At 38.4% G+C, this 21192-nt stretch overlaps 1 protein-coding gene across 2 annotated transcripts in view; it reads left to right on the top strand.

Moving 5' to 3' along the window:
* LOC131077364 (aminopeptidase P2) overlaps window positions 1–21192 on the top strand; it is a 345185-nt gene that overhangs the window by 78276 nt on the left and 245717 nt on the right. For both annotated transcript variants that reach the window (XR_009113578.2, XM_058014849.2), the window contains exon 4: window positions 1479–1751. Coding sequence is in view for 1 of the 2 variants with exons in the window: in XM_058014849.2 (XP_057870832.2) it covers window positions 1479–1751 (273 nt within the window). In the remaining variant the exon portion in view is untranslated. The remainder of the gene's footprint in view (window positions 1–1478; window positions 1752–21192) is intronic.

Genomic DNA, 21192 nt, shown 5'->3' with positions numbered 1-21192 from the left:
TCTTAAGAGATATGTTTTGGTTGAAATTGTATCTTATTGAAAAGGTAGAGTAGGTGTTTACTCATTTTCTACAGAAGTAAACTTTTTCTGACTAAAGCCTTCTAATGTGGAGCTAATGATCCAAAATGGATTGGTATTATTCAAACACAAGCTTGGAATAGACAGTTATGGATTTCATAGTACTATTTATTTTTGTATATAGTATGTTACTATGTTGTATAGATTCTCTGTCTGCCACCCTTTATATGTGTGCATTTGGAATTGTAGGAATCTATCGTAGGTGCATGTTGCATGTTATGTTGCTTATAAGTCTATGCAACTTCTATACCGACCTGTTAAAATTTAAAAGTATAGAGGTTTGATGGACGATCCTTCTACTTCGTAGATTTCATGTTTTTTCTTGATTAGAGTTTTAAAAAAAAATAAAAATTCTTCACTATATGTCCAAGTACCCTGAACTTTTATGCTCCACATCGTTATGGATAAACTTATACATATGAAGGTCACAATTCTGTGACTTAATAATTTTTAATTAAATCTTTCTTAGCAAGTACAAATTATTTTTGGACTGCCTTTGGCAAAAGTTATAAAATTTAGTTCTTGAAGTACTTTTGTCCAGATGAACAGTAAATGCCCTATTTTCTTAGACATATAAGTGTATCATATGATTTTATATTAATTTTCTTACACCTATTGATCCACATTATAGCTTTTTTAGTTCCTGCCAGGGTAGGAATATTAATGCATCCAATGCATTCAATTTCTTTTATTATATTAGCAACTGAGCATATAGAATTAAACTATTTGAGCAACAATCCTAAAGTCTATATTTAATTTTCTATCTTAGATAATTTTGAAAATGTCATTTATCTTTCTTTCTACTGGTTCATATTGGGAACATTCAAACCAAAATATAAATTTTCTTTAATAATTTTTTTTGTAAATTATATGTTTAATGCATTTAATTCATTGAATCAATTTCAACTCTATTAATAGCTTGAATGGTATGAGCACTATCATATACATTATAATAGTCATTTTCTATTGTGAGGTAGCAAATTAAATTAATATGAAAATAACTTTGGCCTTAATAAAATAACATTGTCGACTTGAAAATTATTTTATCTCCTTAAATAATGTTTTATAAAACAGGGGGGACGGGGGCCCTAGTAAAGCCCCCCAACTAAGCGAGTTCACCGTGGTCGACCATTGGGTCCTTTCTAACATCACTCAGTTTACACAACAAAATTCACTACACTCTACAAAATTGTCAGGAATCTGACGCAAGGTGTCTCTTGTTGGAAGAGTATTAGCATTCTGATTGTATCTAGTTAAATTCTTTGATATATATTTAGTTAGATATCTAGTTAAATTCTTTGATATATATTTAGTTAGATCTCCTGTTAATTTTTAAAATTAATGAACTACCAACACTGCCTTATCTCTTTCTGTTGATGTGGATGTTGTGATGTGAACAGTTTCTCTTTTCTTCTGATGCAGCAGAGGAATTGAAAGATACCTTGTCCACAAAGGATCACAAACTGATATATGTGTATGATGGCAACTTGGTTGATGAGATTTGGAAAGACAAGCCTGAACCTCCAACTGCTCCTGTAAGAGTACATGATATTAAATATGCTGGCTTAGATGTACCATCCAAGATAACTTCTTTGAGACAAAATCTTTTGGAAGCTGGAGCTACTTCAATTGTTATCTCAATGGTCGATGAAGTTGCCTGGCTTCTTAACTTGGTAAGGTTTTTCTGTTTTCATTTTAAAGATTAAGCTTTATAACAATTACTATTTATGTCTTCTACAGTTTTCCGCTATAGATATTTGCACTTTCATTAGGGAAGCTTATCAATGCTAGCTATTTAATTTCAACGACACACTTATGGTCCTTTTGAAGTCTGGATGATGTGAATTAGGGACTTTGCATTCTAGATTTATACACAAATCATTTGTTACTGGAAGGGTTTGTTTTCTTAAGTAGATGTCATGTATGCGAAGCCATGAATGGCTTATTAAACAAGAAAGCAAAACAGCAGCAAAGATACAGAACCAAACAAATGTATCAATATGCCAAGATTGCCTGAGCCATATTCATCAACTGGCTTACAGAACTAGCAATCAAGTACTTTAAATAGCCTTTGTAAGGTAGCTGAAAACAAAAGCCTAATTGAATTAGGTGATTTGAATTCCTCTCTAGATAAGACCAAAGTTGAAATGATATTCTCTTATTGTGGATGTTACCTTTGACATCTCATAGATTGCTCCTTTCATGCTTTTTTCTGAATTATCCTTTGAAGGCCTTATTTATACATTTTCTGATTGATATGATGTCAAACACTTATTCTTGTACAAAGTAGTCTGTTTTGTTTATTTGGTTGTGAGTTTCTTAAAACTTTTGGATGGTTTACTTTGGCGCTACATATGGAAAGGGGACATTCTCCTAGTTTTGTGAATCTTTTTGTGGTGGGTGTGTAGGTGCGTTTGAAGCAAGATTATTGTGGAGGCTCTACATTTGGTTCAGTTGATGAACTTTGATGTGAGGGAACTGGACACATCTGCATGATAATCCCTTAATGCAAAGTTTATTGCCTGGGTTCACAGGACCAGTTGGAAATACCAGAACATGCTATGTTGGAATATATATTATTGCATAGTATATAGTATATACCATAGTAGCAATAGCCTGCAAAAAATCGTGATTATACCTAATTAATCCTGAATCCTGGAGCTAGCTGATTTATTCCCCGAAAAAATCTTGATTCACGAAAAAACCGTTGACCCAATTTTCAATGATTTTTTTCATTTAAATCATGTTAAAACCCCCCAAAAATGGCAAAAAAAGTGGAAAAAATCATTGTAAAAATTTGCAAAACGCTATATAAACTCGTGAAATTACTGAATTGCTTAGAAATAGGGTTGATTCGAGACAAAATCAGAGTCAATGTGGAATCAACATTGAAAAAGTTCGTTATTTTGTCCCTTAGTTTCCTTTCTGACCTCAGAAAAACCTTAAATAAAGGAGTGGGAGGAGCAATGGTGGTCATAAACAAATTTGAAAGGGCCTTAATCATCCTAAATCGTGGGGGGCATATGAGATAGTGTCGAAGCAGCTGGAAAATATTGTCGAAATCGCAGCTTCGATATGACTTTAAGCTCTCTGCACACCCTAGCCCATGAATTTGATGCGAACAAGTATATAATTAATATTGTACACTAGCTTTAAAATTAATACTATTATGCACTATTATAGATGACATTCTGACATGGAAGGAGTGAACCCCTATAGTTTATAATTAATACAATAAAGTAGTTTCAAAATTTAAACTATTATAGACTATGAATATATATTAATAGTTATATAATAAACTATAAATAAAAAATAATGTAAAATTTATAATATACATTTTTAATATAATATACAATATATATATTTTTTTGATTGATGAAACTTGGGTTTTAGCTTGGTCTAATCCCATAGAGACCACTTACAAAGGATCTCTTCCCATGAGGCCATTTTTGGGGGGTCATCATTTCCCACACTTGATCAAACCCACGAGCTCAATGGCCCAACAGGGGTTTGCACCTTGGTGGCTGCCTCACCAATGGAGTGTTTCTACCACAAGACTAAACTTTTGAAGACATATACAATATATATAAATATAGATGTATGATTTTTAATTTATAATTGATATAGTTAATTTTTGCTCAAACAAAGACAGACAATTCATTATGTGAGCAATGTATCCAAAGTGCTTCACTAAATAAATCTGAATGACAACAAACAAGCTTACATACTTGTAATATAACAGCGTCCAACACACAATCATCAAAATTATTCTCTACCTAAAATAGTAGTTGCAAGCTAGGTATTGCCAAAACCAGTGGCTTGCTAATCTTTTACTTCAGCTAAACAAATGTCTTTTGTTGAATTCTACCCCATATAAAAGACTTACCAATTGCCATCAAGGGATATAAAGCATTGCAACTATGCAATATGATTTATAAGCTTTCTCAAATATTGAACTACCCCTAGAAAACTCCTTGCCTCAATCATAATGGAAGTCTTGGGTAACTTAAAAATGGCTTCCACTTTTACTGAATTCCTAACAGTAGCTGGATCTTTGTCTAATAAATTTTGTTCTCAGCTACTTCATAGACAGCTAATTTTTTATCTGAGACTTAGACAACTATTTGTTGTATTTGGTGACTGCCCTTTTAAAAAGTTAAATGAATATTTGCCTATGCAATCAGCAATATGAATATAAACAACAAAAATCTATTTTGTACAATTCATGGGTTAAACTCTATTTTATTTACTCTCTATATTTCCCGTGCTATGGAAATGCCCTTTAGTTTAAAAAAAAGTAGTTTGTGCCTATTTTTCTACAATTTTTTTATGATTTTTAAAATCCAATTTTTTACCTATTTTTTCAAAAAATCTTTTACTTTTGGTTTGCCGATTTTTTTCCCAAATGATTTTTGATGGTATGATATAAAGCATTGTGATTGTGGAACATGATTTGATAAGCTTTCTAAAATATTGAATCAACCCTACAAAACTCCTTGCCTCAATCACAATGAAATTCTTGGATCACTTCAAAATGGCTTCCACTTTTACTATTTGTCTGTTAAAATTTGATCTTAGTTACTTCATAGACTTAGCTAATATTTGGTCTCAGACTTGGACAACTATTTGATGTATTTGGTGACTGCCCTCTTAAAAAGTTAACTGAATATTTGCCTATCTAATTAGCAATATGAATATAAACAACAAAAAATTATTTTCTATAGTTCATGGGTTGAACTCTATTTTTTTTTGCTCTTTATATCTCTATGCTATGGAAATGCCCTTAAGTTATTTAAAAAAATAGTTTTTGTCTTTTTTTAATAATCTTTTATGTTTTTTTTTTAAATTTGAATTTTTTCCCCTTTTTTTGCCTTTTTAAAAAAAAAATCTTATACTTTTGGTTTGCCGATTTTTTCCCCAAACGATTTTTGCTACTATGGTATATACAATTGCCTCTTAAATATTCTGATGGGTGTCCTATGTAGTATTGATAATTTTGTAACTTCTTTTAGGGAATCTTTGTAATGTCCCCTTGTTGAAATAGGATTTATTAATAAATAATAATAATAAATTAAAATATAAAGAATAATAATAAATTTAATATAATTAAATTTTAGTTAAGTTTAATGAATGATCAAAAGGCATGAAATGAGAAGTTGTGACTCCCTCAAAAATGAGATATAAAAGGGAGAGAGGGTAATTCATTTGGGAAGAAAAGAGATGAAGGAAGAAAGAAGGGAACAAAGGAATTAAGGAAGCATTAATGGGAAGAAGATAAGGAAGTGACTCTTTCAAAGGGGCAGCAATGATGAAGGGCTGTGACCCTTTTGAAGGGTGGTAATTTGTAATGTCCCTTCCTTAGGCATCTTAGAATTGAGCGGAGGTTGGCCTACTATTAGGGTCTTGTAGGTCAGCAATGTGGTTTGGGGACCCAATCGGAGGTTGTGGAACTCAATAGGGAGCTTTTTGGGCCTTTTAGATTGGAGTTTTGGGGTTGAATCCATGGTTAAAATTGAAATATTAAATTTGGTCTTATGTGAATTGATGCAAGTATTGTCATTGATGTCAAATTAATTGAAAGCAGGAAGCATCTAAAATGACATCACAAAAAGAATGAAAGTATCTAAAATATATCCTAGAGCCGGGTGTTGGTTTGGAAGTTTCCTAGCAAATCCGCACGATGAAGCAAAAGATTACAGTCAGCGTGGTTTGTATCTATATCATTATCGGAAGGCAAAAATAGAAATCAAATGAAAACTATTAGTGGAAAGACTTTATAAATAACCCGATATATAATATGGAAAGACTTTATAATTATCGACAAATATATTAATATAGCGGCAAGTTTATTAAAGCGAAAAAATGTTTTGATGGCGGATATATTAACCAAGTATTTTTGACGACACCTCATGAGCTTTAATATATTGAACAATATTATCGGCGACACACTTTAAATTGATTAAGGCGGAGATAGATATGGAGCGGCAAAATTAAAAGTGTTGTATAGCGGCTTATATTCATCACATATATCAACGGTATTAAAACCAAAAATAAATCTTGACGGCAAAAATTATTAAACTTTGTGTTTAGCGGAACGAACTTAATACCGGTTGGGAGAAAATAATATCGTAAATAAATTGCATACCTTATTTTTACGATACATATTATCGGGTGTCATTAAGTTCGGTGGTTTGTTTATTATGAAAAGTATTGTCTAAGGTATCATGGCATACAAGTTTATTAATATAAACAAAAGTCTTTGGAAAACAAATACTCCCGTAAAAAGTTTATTAATAGAATTTAACAAAAAGAAGTTATTGAAATATTGAAGGATATGACTTTTCAAACTAAAAGTCATGTTGGTTTGCAACCAGTGGAACTAGCACATATATATATATATGAATTTTTAAAAAATGCTTTGTGAGGGAGGTTGATATGCTGGATATATATACTGTGTATAAAACTGTGGATTTTTGAAAGTATACCTCACGTAGGTGAAGTAAGATGTGTGCAAAGAGAAACATGAACAATCAGTCCTAAAAGAGCATAAGTTTAGAATATAATAGCAGATATATAAACTTAGCACATGCAAATTTGAAATGAAGAGTAAGGCAGATTTATGATCAGCTTACAACAGATTTAAGAAAGGAATTGTGACATATTTGTATGAAGATGTGTATGCAGATTTAAAGAGTGTTACCATTGTCCATCATCCATTGTTACAGCAACATGTTCAAGATGGAAAATTAGATTTGTGAAGAGTGAGTTGGTGCTCACAATTTCAGTAGAGAGAGTTGGTGCTTCCAGTGGGTTGGTGCTCACAAAACAAAGTTCGGGGTTTGGTGCTTCCAGTGGGTTGGTGCTCACAAAACAAAGTTAGGGAGTTGGTGCTTCCAGTGGGTTGGTGCTCACAAAATTGTAAAAGAAGAAACATAAATATATAGCATTCATTTTCAGTGGTTTTCTCCCGCATTGGGTTTCCACTTAAATCTTTGTGTTATTGTGTTCATATGCAAAATTATTTTTAGTGATTGATTCTATCATATAAAATATTGAATTGAAAAGTTTCATTATACTGATTCACCCCCCCCCCCCCCTCTCTGTATAACTGTGTGCTCTTCAATAGTAACAGAGAAACATAAGATGAATAGTAAAAAACACCTCCCATCCTAGGAACTTAAGTTGTTTTTAAAAGGGGGTCAAGTTCACAATAAGGAATTAGACCCTCAATCATATTTATGATTTTAAGGCCAAATAGTAACCCCAAAATACATAAAAAGGCATTATGTCTATCATTTGGATTCATTCCTATGCTTCCAATTTTCAGATCAGCATCTTGCTTGAGGGTTTTAGCTGCTTGGAGCTTCTAGAAACACAAACTTCTGAAAGAATTCGGAGATTTGGACGAAAACCCATCTCTCCTGGGGACATGTTACATCAGTATCCAGCTTCATTGTGCAGTTGGCAGCCTTCTTTGGAGTTTTGAGTGCAGAATTATCAGTGTGAGGGCATATTTTCTTCAATTAATTGCAGGGGAGACCTCTTTGAAGTCAAATCACTCATTTCCAGCTTATTCTTAGCCAGTTGCTCCATTTTGGGAAGAAGGGCATCAAGCCCTTGGTTGTAATTGGAGTTTGAAGCTAATATTAGAGCTGATTTTTATATTCTATCTGCTGGAAATTTGTATCAGACCTTTATGCTCAGTTAGAGTTATGTACATCGGTCTTTTTAAGTGAAAGAAAGTTATCTTAATCGCCTTCTTAATGTGTTATGCATTATTCTATCTTGTATCAGCTATTTCTTTCACTTAGCATTCAAAACATTATTCAAAAACTTTCCAAAACCCAAACAAAACAAAGAAATCAGTCAAACCCCTACTTAACACTCTCCCTCACATTGGAGGCTATCAAGTGGAGAAGTTTTCATTTGAGGAGATAAAAAAGGGAGATCAATTTGAGGAATAATATATTATTCTCAAGGACAACAATGAAAAGTGGTGACTCATTTGTTATGAAAGGTGGTGACCCTTCCACCAATAAAGTATAAAGGAGAATTCTTTCCAAGCTTTGAAGGGGGACTTATAAATCAATGGAGGGAATCAATACAATTAACATCAATTCTCCTAAGAGAGAAAAGAACCTTCAACAATCAAATACAGATTGAACTATTTAGCAATAGCACTCATCCAAGAGAGCAGCTTTTGGCTTTCAAAGAGGGAAACAACATCAAATTGAATTTGTCCAAATTAACATAGTAGACTGAAAAATACATAGCGTGCAATAATTCTACAAGTATAGTGGGCAAGATTTAGTGTCCTCCCAAAAGAGGATATTACAGTGGTATTAAGCATGGTCCTACCTTCTTGCAGGGTAAAAAGATAAATCAGGAGCAACACTTTCACATTTACAGATATCATTGATTCTATCAAACATAGCAATAGTGTCAACAAGTTCATTGAAAAATTTATCATCACACTTGGAATATCAATTGGAGCATGTTGCAGATTGGAAGATCATCATCGACATATTTACCAAAGACTAAATCAGAGAAAACTATCTTGTAGTCTACACTCTTTGAGTGAAAGGGAGAGTTTGAAGACATTATTCACTGTTGGCATTGAGTTGTCATTGATATCAACCGGTATTGCAGGCAGGCTACCGGTAGAGGTATGCCATCCAGTATAAAGAAGAGTGAACCGGTATGGTGAAAGACAAATAAGGTATTTAGAAGATTAACATGAAGGCTTGTCAACGGATATGGTGGAAGACAAGTAGTTATTGAGACTATCAGTGACTTCACCGGTATGAGGTGAGATGCATGTGCGTGTTAGCATGTTGAGTGATAACCGGTAGAGCATAAACCGGTTTGGAGGTTGGCTGCCTGTTTATGATGAAGAGGCAGAATCTTAAAATGATCACAGACCATCGGAGGTGAAGATGTGCTATCGGTGTAGTGTGCACCACCGGTTAGCAGGAGGAGTAGGACTCACCGGTAAGGGCTTGTACTGGTATGAGTCTGCTGATTGTTCAAGTGTAAATTGACCTTGTGTCGGTGAGCTGAGTGTATGACCGATGTGATGCCATTTGGAGCTGAGGTGGCAAGCATGTAGAGGTCGGTGAAGTTTCCATCGACATGGTTGTTGAAACAGCTAAGTCGATATTAATGAAACAGTCACAAATCACGGGATAATAATTGACTGATGTGGCTCGAGGAAGAAAGAATGACAAAGAAAGATCAGGGAGTAGTTGGCGCCTGGATCGAAGCAAAGAAATCATATTGCAAGATGACCTCAAGAAAGAAACAACTGGATTGTAAATGAGTCGACAGATTTCAAGGTAGAAAATCATGGACGAGATTGCTATCTTTAGCAAATATGTATTGAATAATGGAAAACTTGTATAGATGCATTCCTCGAGTATAGGTGATCGATCCAAGGCGATTGGATCGGATCTCATGCAGATTTTGTCGGGTGAAGGAAACCCTAACTGCCCTAAGTTTGAATTGATTCTTGGCGAGAAAACTCAAGTTTAAATATGATGACTTGAGACTGTGATTGATGCTGCTGCATAGTGAAGACAAGTGTGAAATTGCTGTCTGAGAGCCGAAGAGATAAACACTTGAAGTGTTTATGTTGTTGTCTGAGAGCCAAAGAGATTAACACTTGAAGTGTTTATGAGTGAAGAATAGACCGATAAGGAGAAGCAGGGTAAACCGGTGTAAGGAATAACCGGTGGAGTGTGCATTGAACACAGAGGTGACAAACCAGCATAAGCTGTGCCTGATTAAGAGTGATCAAGTGTGAGTTGAGAGAGGGAAGACATTGTGAGAGGGGATTTAGAAAAGTTATCAGCAAAGCTAAGTTGCCAAGTGGGTAGAGAGAATACAAACCGGTAAGGTTGAAATCGACAGAGGAGAATATTGTAAGGTTGCAAAACTTCATTTGCAACAATGATTTCATTTGTATAACTGAGTTTTATATTGTTTTCACTATGTTGGAGCTTAGTGCAGGGGTTGTAGCTCCTTTAGGTTGTAGCCTATAACTTGTGCAGGGGTTGGTGCTCATAAATCAGGGGCTGGTGCCCTAAATATTGTAATCAAAGATTTAAGGCTGGATTGGAGTAGAAGATCTCCAACAACTATTCTCACCGAGGTTTTCCCCACATTGGGTTTTCCTCGTATATATCTGGTGTTGTGTGATGCATTCTTGAGCATGTGTTATGTTGATGTTTTAGCAAGTTCTTTCACACACCTTGTTTGCACTGTTTGAGCTACCGGTTAGCACTCAGTTTGTTTTATATACTACTGGTATCTTCTTGTTTTTATATACTCCCCTCTCAGTTATCCTTTGTGTCCAACATTCACTTAGTTTTCATTTATATTGATTAAGTTTAAAGACCATTGAAGAAATAATTGAGATTATTCGAGGAGAAATCAATGGAAGAAGTGGAATAACTGAGCATTGAAATAAAAAAGAGTGCAGACTCTACAATTATATGATTATCTCAATATTGTTTTTCTAAATCAAGATAAGTTCTATTTTTAAAATTATCCTTAGAATTTTAAGTTGAATATTATAATGAAATATCTTCATTTTTTTTAAAACTATATTTATAAAATGTATTGCAATTCTCAATTAAAGTTGGAATTGCTATCTCAGGACTAAATTAAGGTAAATCTCAAAAGGAGATCTAACGTTACGTATATTGTGCGTGAGAAGACAACCAAGTATGTAATATTTACTCCAGATTGTAATCTCCCCTTCTTAGCGAGGAGTAATCAGTGGTCCATTGGCCTATTTCAGAGACTTGAGGCTGATTGGAATGGAGAATCAGGGTTTCCTATTTTTGTTGAGTTCTGGATGAGCCATTTGAGGAATGTCCGGTGGGAATTCTACATTTCTATTCGTGGATTCTTTCTGGCTTTTTCATGAGTTTCACGGTGGTATAACATGCATTCAGTTTTGAGATGTCTAAACTTACTATTTTGAGTAAGTGGGTGTTGGGTTGATTGGATAGTATAGTTTTTTTCAGGGTTTTTCGTGCTCTCTCACAGGGTTTGACGAGCATGTCTTTCGGACGTGTTTTCATGACTTACTATTTTTAGTAAGTGTCAGTTCAGGCAGTTCTATTTTTGGCAGTCTTGAGTAGAGCTCCAATCCAGTTCAGTTTAGTGTTTTCTGCACCTCCGTTCACATGGTCGATTTGGCAACAATCTGTGGTTGATTTACAATTGTTAATTAGATATTAAAATATTATTCTAAAGAATAATATTTAATTCTTTCACTGATTCTATTTTGGAGAATGACTTAGGAAGGAAAATATTATGTTATTTATCCAAAATCCCATTTTATTTTCCTAAGTCAAGTGGGCGTCCAAATGAAGTCTTTTTACACGATGTTATTTTCTCGAAGTTCGAACTTGTGCAGCTTGATAAATTTCGACTAGGGAGGTTGGAAAAGGGATGCCATGTCTTGAGGGGACATGAAATGAAATGAAGTGAGTTTTAATTGTAATAGAATATTAAAATAATGTTAATTTTAGTATTAATGCTCAATAATGTATATTCTATTTTAGTCAGATCGTCTTCGATTTTCTCAGCAGTTTCTTATTAGAAACTTGCTATTCTTGTAAATATCCTTGTATTATTTATGAGCGTCTTGCTCATTCTGATATTGAATCAATTCTTTGAAATCCATTGCGTGTCTCACATTGTTTTATGGTATCAGAGCTATAGGAGAAATTTTTTCGAAATTTTTTTAATCCTAATTTCCAATTAGTGGAAATTTTCGAAATTATTTTCTGAAAAAAATTCATCAAAGTTTTTTTAGCTTCTGGGGTGGATCGTCGGTTTTTCTTCTTCCCGCGACCTGTGTTCTCAACCTGCAGGATCGTCGCGTGTTGCCGCGACTTGTGTTTTAGACCTGCAGGGTCGTCGCGTGGTGCCGCGACCTGTGTTTTTAGACCTGCAGGGTCGTCGCGTTGTCGCGACCTGTGTGCGACGTCGCGGACTCACTTCGGCATCGCCTTCACCGCCCCCGTGACCTGCAACAGCCTTCGACGTTGTGCGCAGGCTTCGGTGTCGCCACCTCCAGCGTCGCCACCTGCAACTCGCCCTCTCTGCAATGATCCGCGGCGTCGCGACTTCAAACTCCGGCATCGCCTCCACCAGCGTCGCCATCTGCAACTCCCTCCAGCGTCGCCCTCTGCAAACGCGTGACCTGCATCTTCACGACCTGCATCTTCGACGACGGTTTTTTTGTGAAAACCATGGCGCCCAAGACCTTCTGCATTTTTCGATTCGGGTGTTAACCCTCATTTTTTATCGAAATTAAATTTTTCTTGCAGATTCGTGGTGGGTTTTTCAAACCCTAATCTGGGTTGTCCGTTTTTTCTAGGTGCCTCGATTTTTGTGCCTCGATTTTCGAGCCCGCGGATCCAGATTCTGATTGCAGATTCCTCCTTGTTTTTTCGCACGCATTTTTGGGTGGTCTTTGGATTTTTTTGGGTCAGCCGGAAATTTTTTCTTGGGAAACGTGCACATGGCTTCTCTCACCAATCTGATGTTAGAAGGCATTCAACGCTTTAATGGTCACAATTACTACATCTGGAAACAGCGTATGTTGACCATTTTTGAATATAGGCGTCTTGACTAGCTTGTGTTGGGAAAAGAGCTTAGTCCTGGTACACCTGGTGCAGATCAAGATAAGTTTGATGAACGCAATCGGGAGGCAGTTATGCTTCTCAAACTCTCAATGACTGATGATCAGTTACCGCAGATTCCTTCCGGCAAGACAGCTTCCGACATCTGGAAGCATCTGAAGGAATTGCATGAGATATCCGACAAGAGCCGAGCATTCTTTCTAAAGAATCAGCTGTTCTCCATTATGATGGACGAACGTATGTCCTTACAGGAACACCTCACGAGGATTAAGGACATTCGAGATCAGCTCGAAGCTATTGGTCGGACTATGGAGGAAGAAGACATGGTAGTAATCACTCTAAAAAGTCTTCCGAAATCGTATGAACACTTCATTGAGACCCTCAATATTACCTCCACTAATGTTGATCTGAAGTTTTCAGAATTGTGCACCAAACTTATACAGCAGGATCGCTGGAAACAACAGTTTGGTAGTGGTACTACATCAACCTCCTCGGAAAATGCCTTCACAGCTCAATCCTTTCAGAAGGATAAAGGCAAATTTCAGTCCTCTCAGTCTTCTCAGCAGAAAGGCTCTTCTCAGACACAGGATGGAGCTAAGAAGAAGAATGTGCAGTGCAATTACTGTCACAAGTACGGCCATATGAAGAAAGATTGCCGTCAGAGGCTCGCTTTTGAACAAAAGAAGCAGGGAGGGTCACACCTGAAGGCGCATCTTGTTGAACATTCCGAGCAGAAGGAGTCTGCCTTTTATGCCTTTATGGCTAAGAGGTCTTTAGATCATGCTAGGTCTTCTGCTTGGTACATCGACTCTGGTGCATCACGTCACTTTTCTCATCGGCGTGACTGGTTTACAGACTTCTCACCTTTCAGTGATTCCGTTGTATTTGGCGGAGGTGAGGAGTATACAGTTGTTGGCAGAGGCACTGTTCAGATACAGTCTGGTGGCAGGACTCTCCTTTTTCTGAATGTGTACTATGTTCCTGGAATGGAACTTAATCTGCTCTCTGTCAGCCAGATTATGAGGAATTCTCCTCAACTAGATGTGGTGTTCAGTGCTCACAAGTGCTCCATCATTGATCGGGAGACTCGTCTTACTGTTGCTGTTGGTCTAGAGGATCATGGCCTATATAGGCTTCTTGACACTGGTGATTCTCCTGAAGTGGCTCTGGCAGCTCGTGTTTCTCCTCTTAGCACTTTGTGGCATCAGAGATATGGACATCTCAACATTCAGTATCTCTCTCAGCTATCTCGGGAGGGACTTGTCTCAGGGTTACTTGATATTCAGACTCAGCATCTTGGAGTATGTGGCGCCTGTCAAGCTGGCAAACAGCATCGGACTTCATTCCCACATGGCAAGTCTTGGCGCGCATCTAAGGTACTTCAATTACTTCATGCTGATATTTGTGGTCCTATGAATACATATTCTGTTACTGGTTGCAAATACTTTTTGCTTATTGTAGATGATTTTAGTAGAAAGATGTGGGTGTACTTTCTTAAACATAAATCAGATGTATTTAGTATCTTTCAGAAGTTTAAGTCCTTTGTTGAAAAAGAGTTTGGACATAGTATCATTACTCTTAGGACAGATAACGGGGGGGAATTTTGTTCTTCTGCATTCTCCAACTTCTGTGATACCCATGGCATCAAACGCCAGTTGACTACACCCTACACTCCTCAGCAAAACAGTGTTGTCGAGCGTTGCAATCGTACGGTTGTTGAGATGGCTCGTTCTATGTTACAACACAGGAGTGTTTCGAATAAGTATTGGGCTGAAGCAGTGTTTACTGCTGTCTACCTTCTTAATCGTTCTCCTACTCAGGCTGTTAAGGGGAAAACTCCAGAAGAGGTTTGGTCTGGTCGGAAACCTCAGATCAGCCACCTGAAGGTTTTTGGCTCTGTTGCCTATGTTTGGATTCCAGATGCTAAGCGCTCCAAGTTGGATTCCAAAAGTCAGAAACTCATGATGACAGGATACAGTGATCACCATAAGGCCTACAGACTGATAGATATAGACACTGAACGTCTTATCTTCAGTCGTGATGTTGTATTTGATGAAGACCGAGGATTCTTTCAGTCCCCTTCTTTTGAGCAGAATTCTGAGGATCAGCCTCACAGTGTTCTTATTCCATTAGGTTCGCCTAATGGGAGGGATGATGCAGAATCTATTTTCGATGATGCACTACCTGAGTTCCCTCCGGAGAATAATCCTCCTCCTGCTGCTCCTGTTCCTGATCCTGAGCCTCGTCCAGCTCCTCCAGATGTTCGCACTTCTACTCTCCGGCCTAAATGGTGGGCCAAGACCATTGGTGATCTCAGGGATACTGAGCTCATTGAGGGTAGAACCTCCCGTAATAAGAGCAAATAGCAGCATACAGTCAAGTTTGCTCTCATGGCTAACATACACAGTGTTTTTGAGCCTCAGACATACTCAGAGGCTAAAGGTATACCTGAGTGGGAACAGGCTATGGAAGCAGAGTTCCAGAGTCTTCGGAAGAATCACACTTGGGCCCTTTCTGATCTTCCTTCAGGGAAGAAGCCCATTAGCTGCAAACGGGTGTACAAAGTAAAATACAAAGCTGATGGAACCTTAGACAAGTATAAGGCTCGCCTTGTTGCTCGTGGGTTCTCACAGAAAGAAGGCATTGACTATGAGGAGACTTTTGCTCCTACAGCCAAAATGAGTACCATACGGCTCGTTCTTGCCTTGGCAGCCCAGTTCAGTTGGAAAGTCCATCAGATGGACGTCAAGAGTGCTTTTTTGAATGGTGACTTACAGGAAGAAGTCTACATGACGCAACCCCCAGGCTTCAAGGTTGCTGGTCAAGAACAGAAGGTCTGTAGACTAGTCAAAGCACTCTATGGTTTGAAACAAGCTCCTCGGGCTTGGTACATGAAAATTGATAAGTACCTGACAGATCATGGTTTTTAGCGGAGTCCATCTGATGCAAACTTGTATATCAAGCATTCTAGTAATGATATTCTGTTTGTAGTTGTCTATGTGGATGACTTAATCATTACTGGCAGTTCGGCACATTTGATCACTGGGATCAAACAGGATTTGTGTCGCACCTTTGATATGACAGATTTGGGACTTCTACATTACTGCTTAGGAGTTGAAGTCTGGCAGACTGAGCATAGTATCTTTCTCTCTCAGTCCAAGTATGCCAGAAGTCTTGTGGACAGGTTCAGAATGCAGGATTGCAAACCTACCTCTACTCCTATGGAACCCGGGCTCAAACTTTCAGCTCAGTCATCCTCACCAGTTGTGGATGAATCCCTGTTCAGGCAACTAGTGGGCAGCCTCATTTACCTTACTGCCACTAGACCTGACATCAGTTTTGCAGTGAGCTACATTTCACGCTTCATGACAGCTCCCAAGGCTGATCATTGGATAGCAGAGAAGCGTGTGTTGCGTTATGTGAGTGGCACTCCTGATTATGGTCTACTGTACACTCGGAGTTCTGATCTTATACTCAGTGGTTACACAGATTCTGACTGGGCAGGTTCGGTTGATGACCGTAAGTCTACAGCAGGGTATGTGTTTAGTTTGGGATCTGGTGCTGTCACATGGACTAGTAAGAAGCAACAGGCAGTGGCTCTCTCCTCGACAGAAGCAGAGTATCGGGGAGCAGTTAAGGCATCTTGTGAGGCGGTTTGGCTTCGACGAATGCTTGCGGATATGCATGTCTCCCAGGCAGGTCCTACTCCCTTGTTCTGTGATAATCAGGGAGTGCTCAAACTCGCCAAGAATCCAGTCTTCCATGAAAGAACCAAGCATGTGGAAACGCATTGTCACTATATTCGACAGCTGGTTGAAGACGGATCCATCTAGTTGCTGTATGTTCCTACCTCGGAGCAGCCAGCAGACATCTTCACCAAGCCCCTTGGTCCTGATAAATTTGTAAAATTCAGGGGGTCTATAGGTGTAGTTAATAGATTGAGCATTAAGGGAGGGTAATAGAATATTAAAATAATGTTAATTTTAGTATTAATGCTCAATAATGTATATTCTATTTTAGTCAGATCGTCTTCGATCTTCTCAGCAGTTTCTTATTAGAAACTTGCTATTCTTGTAAATATCCTTGTATTATTTATGAGCGTCTTGCTCATTCTGATATTGAATGAATTCTTTGAAATCCATTGCGTGTCTCGCATTGTTTTAAATTGAGCTTGGGCGCCATTTGCATTTGAATTTTAGAGGGAGAAATCTATAAATACAAGGTATGGGCTCCTCATTTGATCATCTTGAGAATTTACACCGTTGCTGTCGGAGTGGTGAGCGATTGAACTTCGAAGTTGGAAGATCTTCCTAGTTGCTTCAGTTTCGTGCTTGAGACACAGTACTGTTGACGTGTCTAAAGTCGCGGAACTACGACTTCATCTGGCCAATGCAAAATAAAATGCTAAGAATCCTATCCTCTCTTGAGATAAGGAAATCCCTAATGCTGTGTTAAATTGATCAATGGGGATGACCTCAATGTTTCGGTTGTCAGGTCTTGACTGCAGGATAGCTTAGTAGTTGATGTGTTTTGCTGGAAACACAAAGGGGACTTATGGTTAGATGGAATTGGTTTCGTACAGGTTTCGTAAAATCTTAGAGTCCTATTTCATCTGATTTGCTTCTAATTGATGCGACTTCAGCTTGACTTGCGGGCTTCTTTTAATAAAAAAGGGAAAAAAGGGGAGATAAGGATAAAGAGTAAATAAGAACAGCTAGCTAATTTAACTAAGTCAACATATTTGAACACAGACGAAAGTTTTAAAATAACTAGAAATTACTTTGCCAGCTAATTAGCACAACTAGGTAAAAACCAATGCAATCATCTAAGGATTTTGAATTTTCAATCTGCTACATACAAATGATGGACTCTTACACCCATTCATTCAAATCTAACAACCGAACTTAGCACAAAAAGGGCTCAGACTAACCATGCAGAGGGAATAATAATCAACTATTTCCTAATGGTATGAACCAAGATTTCCATCAAATACATGCATAAATAAACTGTTTGAAAATAAATACAGTTGCAAAAATATAAAATAGATGGAGAAGAGGACCATGCACTCACAGTAAAAAAGACACAGCTTTAACATCCATTAAATTCTGTATATATTTTGCCAGAGTTTTTGCAACAATCTTTTTTTCTGCCTGAAATAAAGGAGAAACCAACTCCTTTATATAGAGCTCTCAAAATGGATGAATGGCCAAGATTAAACTTAGACAAGTGGGCCAGATTCATCCTCTGTCAAAACTGCCCATACCCATAAATGGGAGGCAAAATATCAACAACAACAAAAGGGGAAACAATAACTACCAAAAAGGTAGTCAATAACTACCCAAAAAGCTGCTCCAAAAAGTGCACATGCACGGAGCTCAAAATTTACAACAACCTTGGTAGTTAGGAAAGAACTTTATTTCTGAAAAAATGCATTTTAGGATTTAAAAAGGAACATATACTTTAGGAAAACACTTTTTCTTTCTCTGTTGTGGACCCTTTTTCCAAAACTTCAGCCTTGCCGTGCAAATACTCCTTCCAGATGTCCTATCCTGCTGTACGCTCTGCTCGAACGTAATCCTGAAATCTGATGCATAGTTGGAACATCACCATCCTTGGGGGCATAGGAGGATGGCGTATTTTGTATTGCATACCCTCCAGGTGGCGATCTACATGCTTCAATCCATCCTTCCAGTCAGACCGATAAGCCTCAGAACTTAATATGTCTGCATGCAGCCCATTGGCGAATTCCAGGTCCTCTATGGAGTATGCTACCTTAACAATTCTTAGCCTATCCTCCCATCTTGGTTGTACTTCATTATCAGACATACTATTCTTCTAGCCAAGGACCATTGATCTAAGGATCCTTCCACCAAGATCCCTCATGTTTGACAAAATTTCCTCGCACTCCTCTTGCACTTTATTAATAGTATCTTTCGTATCATTTTTCATGTTGGCAATCTAGTACCACTCCTTGAAAGTGCTGATGTCATAGGGATCCAGGATGGTAGGTAATGTGGGAATTTGCGTGTGGGTCCAGAAAAGAGCCCTTATGAGGGGAAGAATCACACCAACCACCTCATTGACCTTGAAACATTCCCTCTTCACTTCAAACATCTTGACGTGAATGGTCTTTCAGTGGTGGGCCATTTCCTTCACATCTTCAATGATCCGCTCTCCCTTTTCTTTAATGTCCTGAATCCATTCCCTGATGGCCTTGGCGGTGTCACTCACTCCTTCGGTTGTAGTCCTTTGTGTCAATGCCAATGGGGGAACATGGGATTCAGCGGCATGTTGCAATGGTTTCAGCAGGTGATCAATGTACCCCTCAGCTTGCTCAGCACAAACTTGGTATATGTCTCTCTCAGTGGTCATTTCATTGAGTTGTCTGAGCATATTCCGCATGGAATCTTTGAGTTCTTCCCTTTCTTGCTCTTTAGTGGCTCGCCCTATTGGGATGGTCGCAATACTATAATCAACTAATGCAATTTGATCCGTCGGCTTATCTGTAGGCGGGGTGGCAATATGAATGGTGCAGTTCCTTTGCTCATCCTTAGTGATCCTGGAGTAGGTCTTGGGCTTTTTCTTACCTTTGGCTTTTATTTCTCCTATGCGAGAGAAGATATCCTCCAGGTTAATAGGTGGCTTGACGGCTGCCTTTCGCTGTGCACGGGCAATTAGCCAGTCTTGAGGGATGGTCTGTCCAGATGTAATTGCCAAATTCCCACTCTGTTCCTTGGACGCTTCAACTGGCTCACTGCCTACCTGCAATTGATCGGTCATAGAAGGAACGGATGCAGTATCCAATCCCTTACTCATGGCTGAGTTCTCTCCTACCTCGCTGAACAACTGCCGGGTATCCTCTTGTGATGGTTGCTCTTCAGTTTTGTCGGGTTCCTGAGTCTCATCCTCCTTTTGTTCTCCCTCAACGGTGGTGTCATCCCTGCCGCCGCTATTCAATTGCAATTCATGCCTACTTCCCTGTGTGAGCTCATGCTTACCAGCCTCTTGATAAGGTGCAATCTCCCCCTCCTCAACTTGATTTCCAGGTTCGTCAGGGCCAACGACCCTTACCTCTGCATCTTGTTCATCTTGTGCCTGAGGATTATTTGCCTAAAATGCATCAACATCACTCTGTGAAGGCGGAGCAGGTATGTAGTCAAGTTCAACCACATCATCCTCCGAATCGGGGTCTCTGGATGATGAAGTAAATTCCGGCCTCCCGATAGGGATCTTTTCTCTCCTTGTTCTTTTTGATGTCCGAGTCCCTCTATTGGCTCTTGCTTTCTTCCTCTTCTTTCCAGGTTTCTTAACCTCTTCTTTTGGTGCGCTTGAAGTTCCTTCATCCTCCGAAGACTAGGAATCGAGACTGCCCATCAGATTGTATGTGAATTGGGTCCCTTCATGGGTCAGTTTCTCAATTTGTTGGGATAGCCAGTAATCGGTATACCTCCTTGGAGCTTCCATGACCGCCTCAAAATCAGTGATTGGGTCCTGAGTCCAATCAATGCCTGGCAAGAGGTATTTAACTGCCTCAAATTCTCGGACTTGCAAGCAATTACCATAATCCGTCACTTGATTTGGGACCTGACGATACTCATAAAGCCGCATTTGCTAGACACTTAGCCTAGAATACTCACGCCGTTGGACCTCAAAGTCATCGGAACAGTTGCTCCAATAATCCTCCATTGATGCCTTCGCCCTGTAGCGTCTGCCATAGGTTCTCTTTTGTAATATCCTAGATATTTTTTTTTGTTTTTTGGACCAATAATAAACATCAACCAACAAGTAACCCGTTAAGGTTAGAAAAGATAAACTCAATACTTGCTGAAAATTGCAACCCTTCCACTTTCTGATCACCAAGTGCGCAATATGGGAAGGTGAGAGCATACGGTGAACAGGGGATCGTTAGATCTCAAATCTGCTGTAAGATGAAGTGAAATACAAAACTGGGCGGCAAGCCAGCCCCTTCCGCTTATCCAGTAGGAAAGCAAGAAACTTGGTGGTGAACCAGCCAAGAGGAACACACAAAGACACAAATCACTCGACCGCGATATTTCAGCGGGAGGATTGAAATTACAAACAAACTCAACTCAACCGCTTATGCAATGGGAGGACCATTACAATTAATCATCACTCGACTGCTTATGCAGCGGGAGGACTGAATTACAATTCAATTGAAATAGGTGACTAGCCAGCCTCTTCCACTTTTCAGTGAGATGAGAGTTTACAAGCTTGAATTGGTTAGTAGTAGTACTACTTAACCTTACAATAATCAAGATAGTGAGAGAAGAAGAGTAATGCTGAACATCCAAATAATAAACATGAAATTTCTGCTAACATCAAAATCTGCACGCTGGAAATGCAAAACCAACAGCGTATGGATTCACTAAAACACTCATAACTCTCTCATTACTTACCCAAAGCACCCAAAATCAGTCCCAAACCAACGCTATGC

This window comes from Cryptomeria japonica, chromosome 4 (genome assembly GCF_030272615.1).
Source record: "Cryptomeria japonica chromosome 4, Sugi_1.0, whole genome shotgun sequence".
Lineage (NCBI taxonomy): Eukaryota > Viridiplantae > Streptophyta > Pinopsida > Cupressales > Cupressaceae > Cryptomeria > Cryptomeria japonica.
The sequence above is the reverse complement of the archived record's forward strand: the minus strand, read 5'-3'. Positions and strand labels throughout refer to the sequence as shown.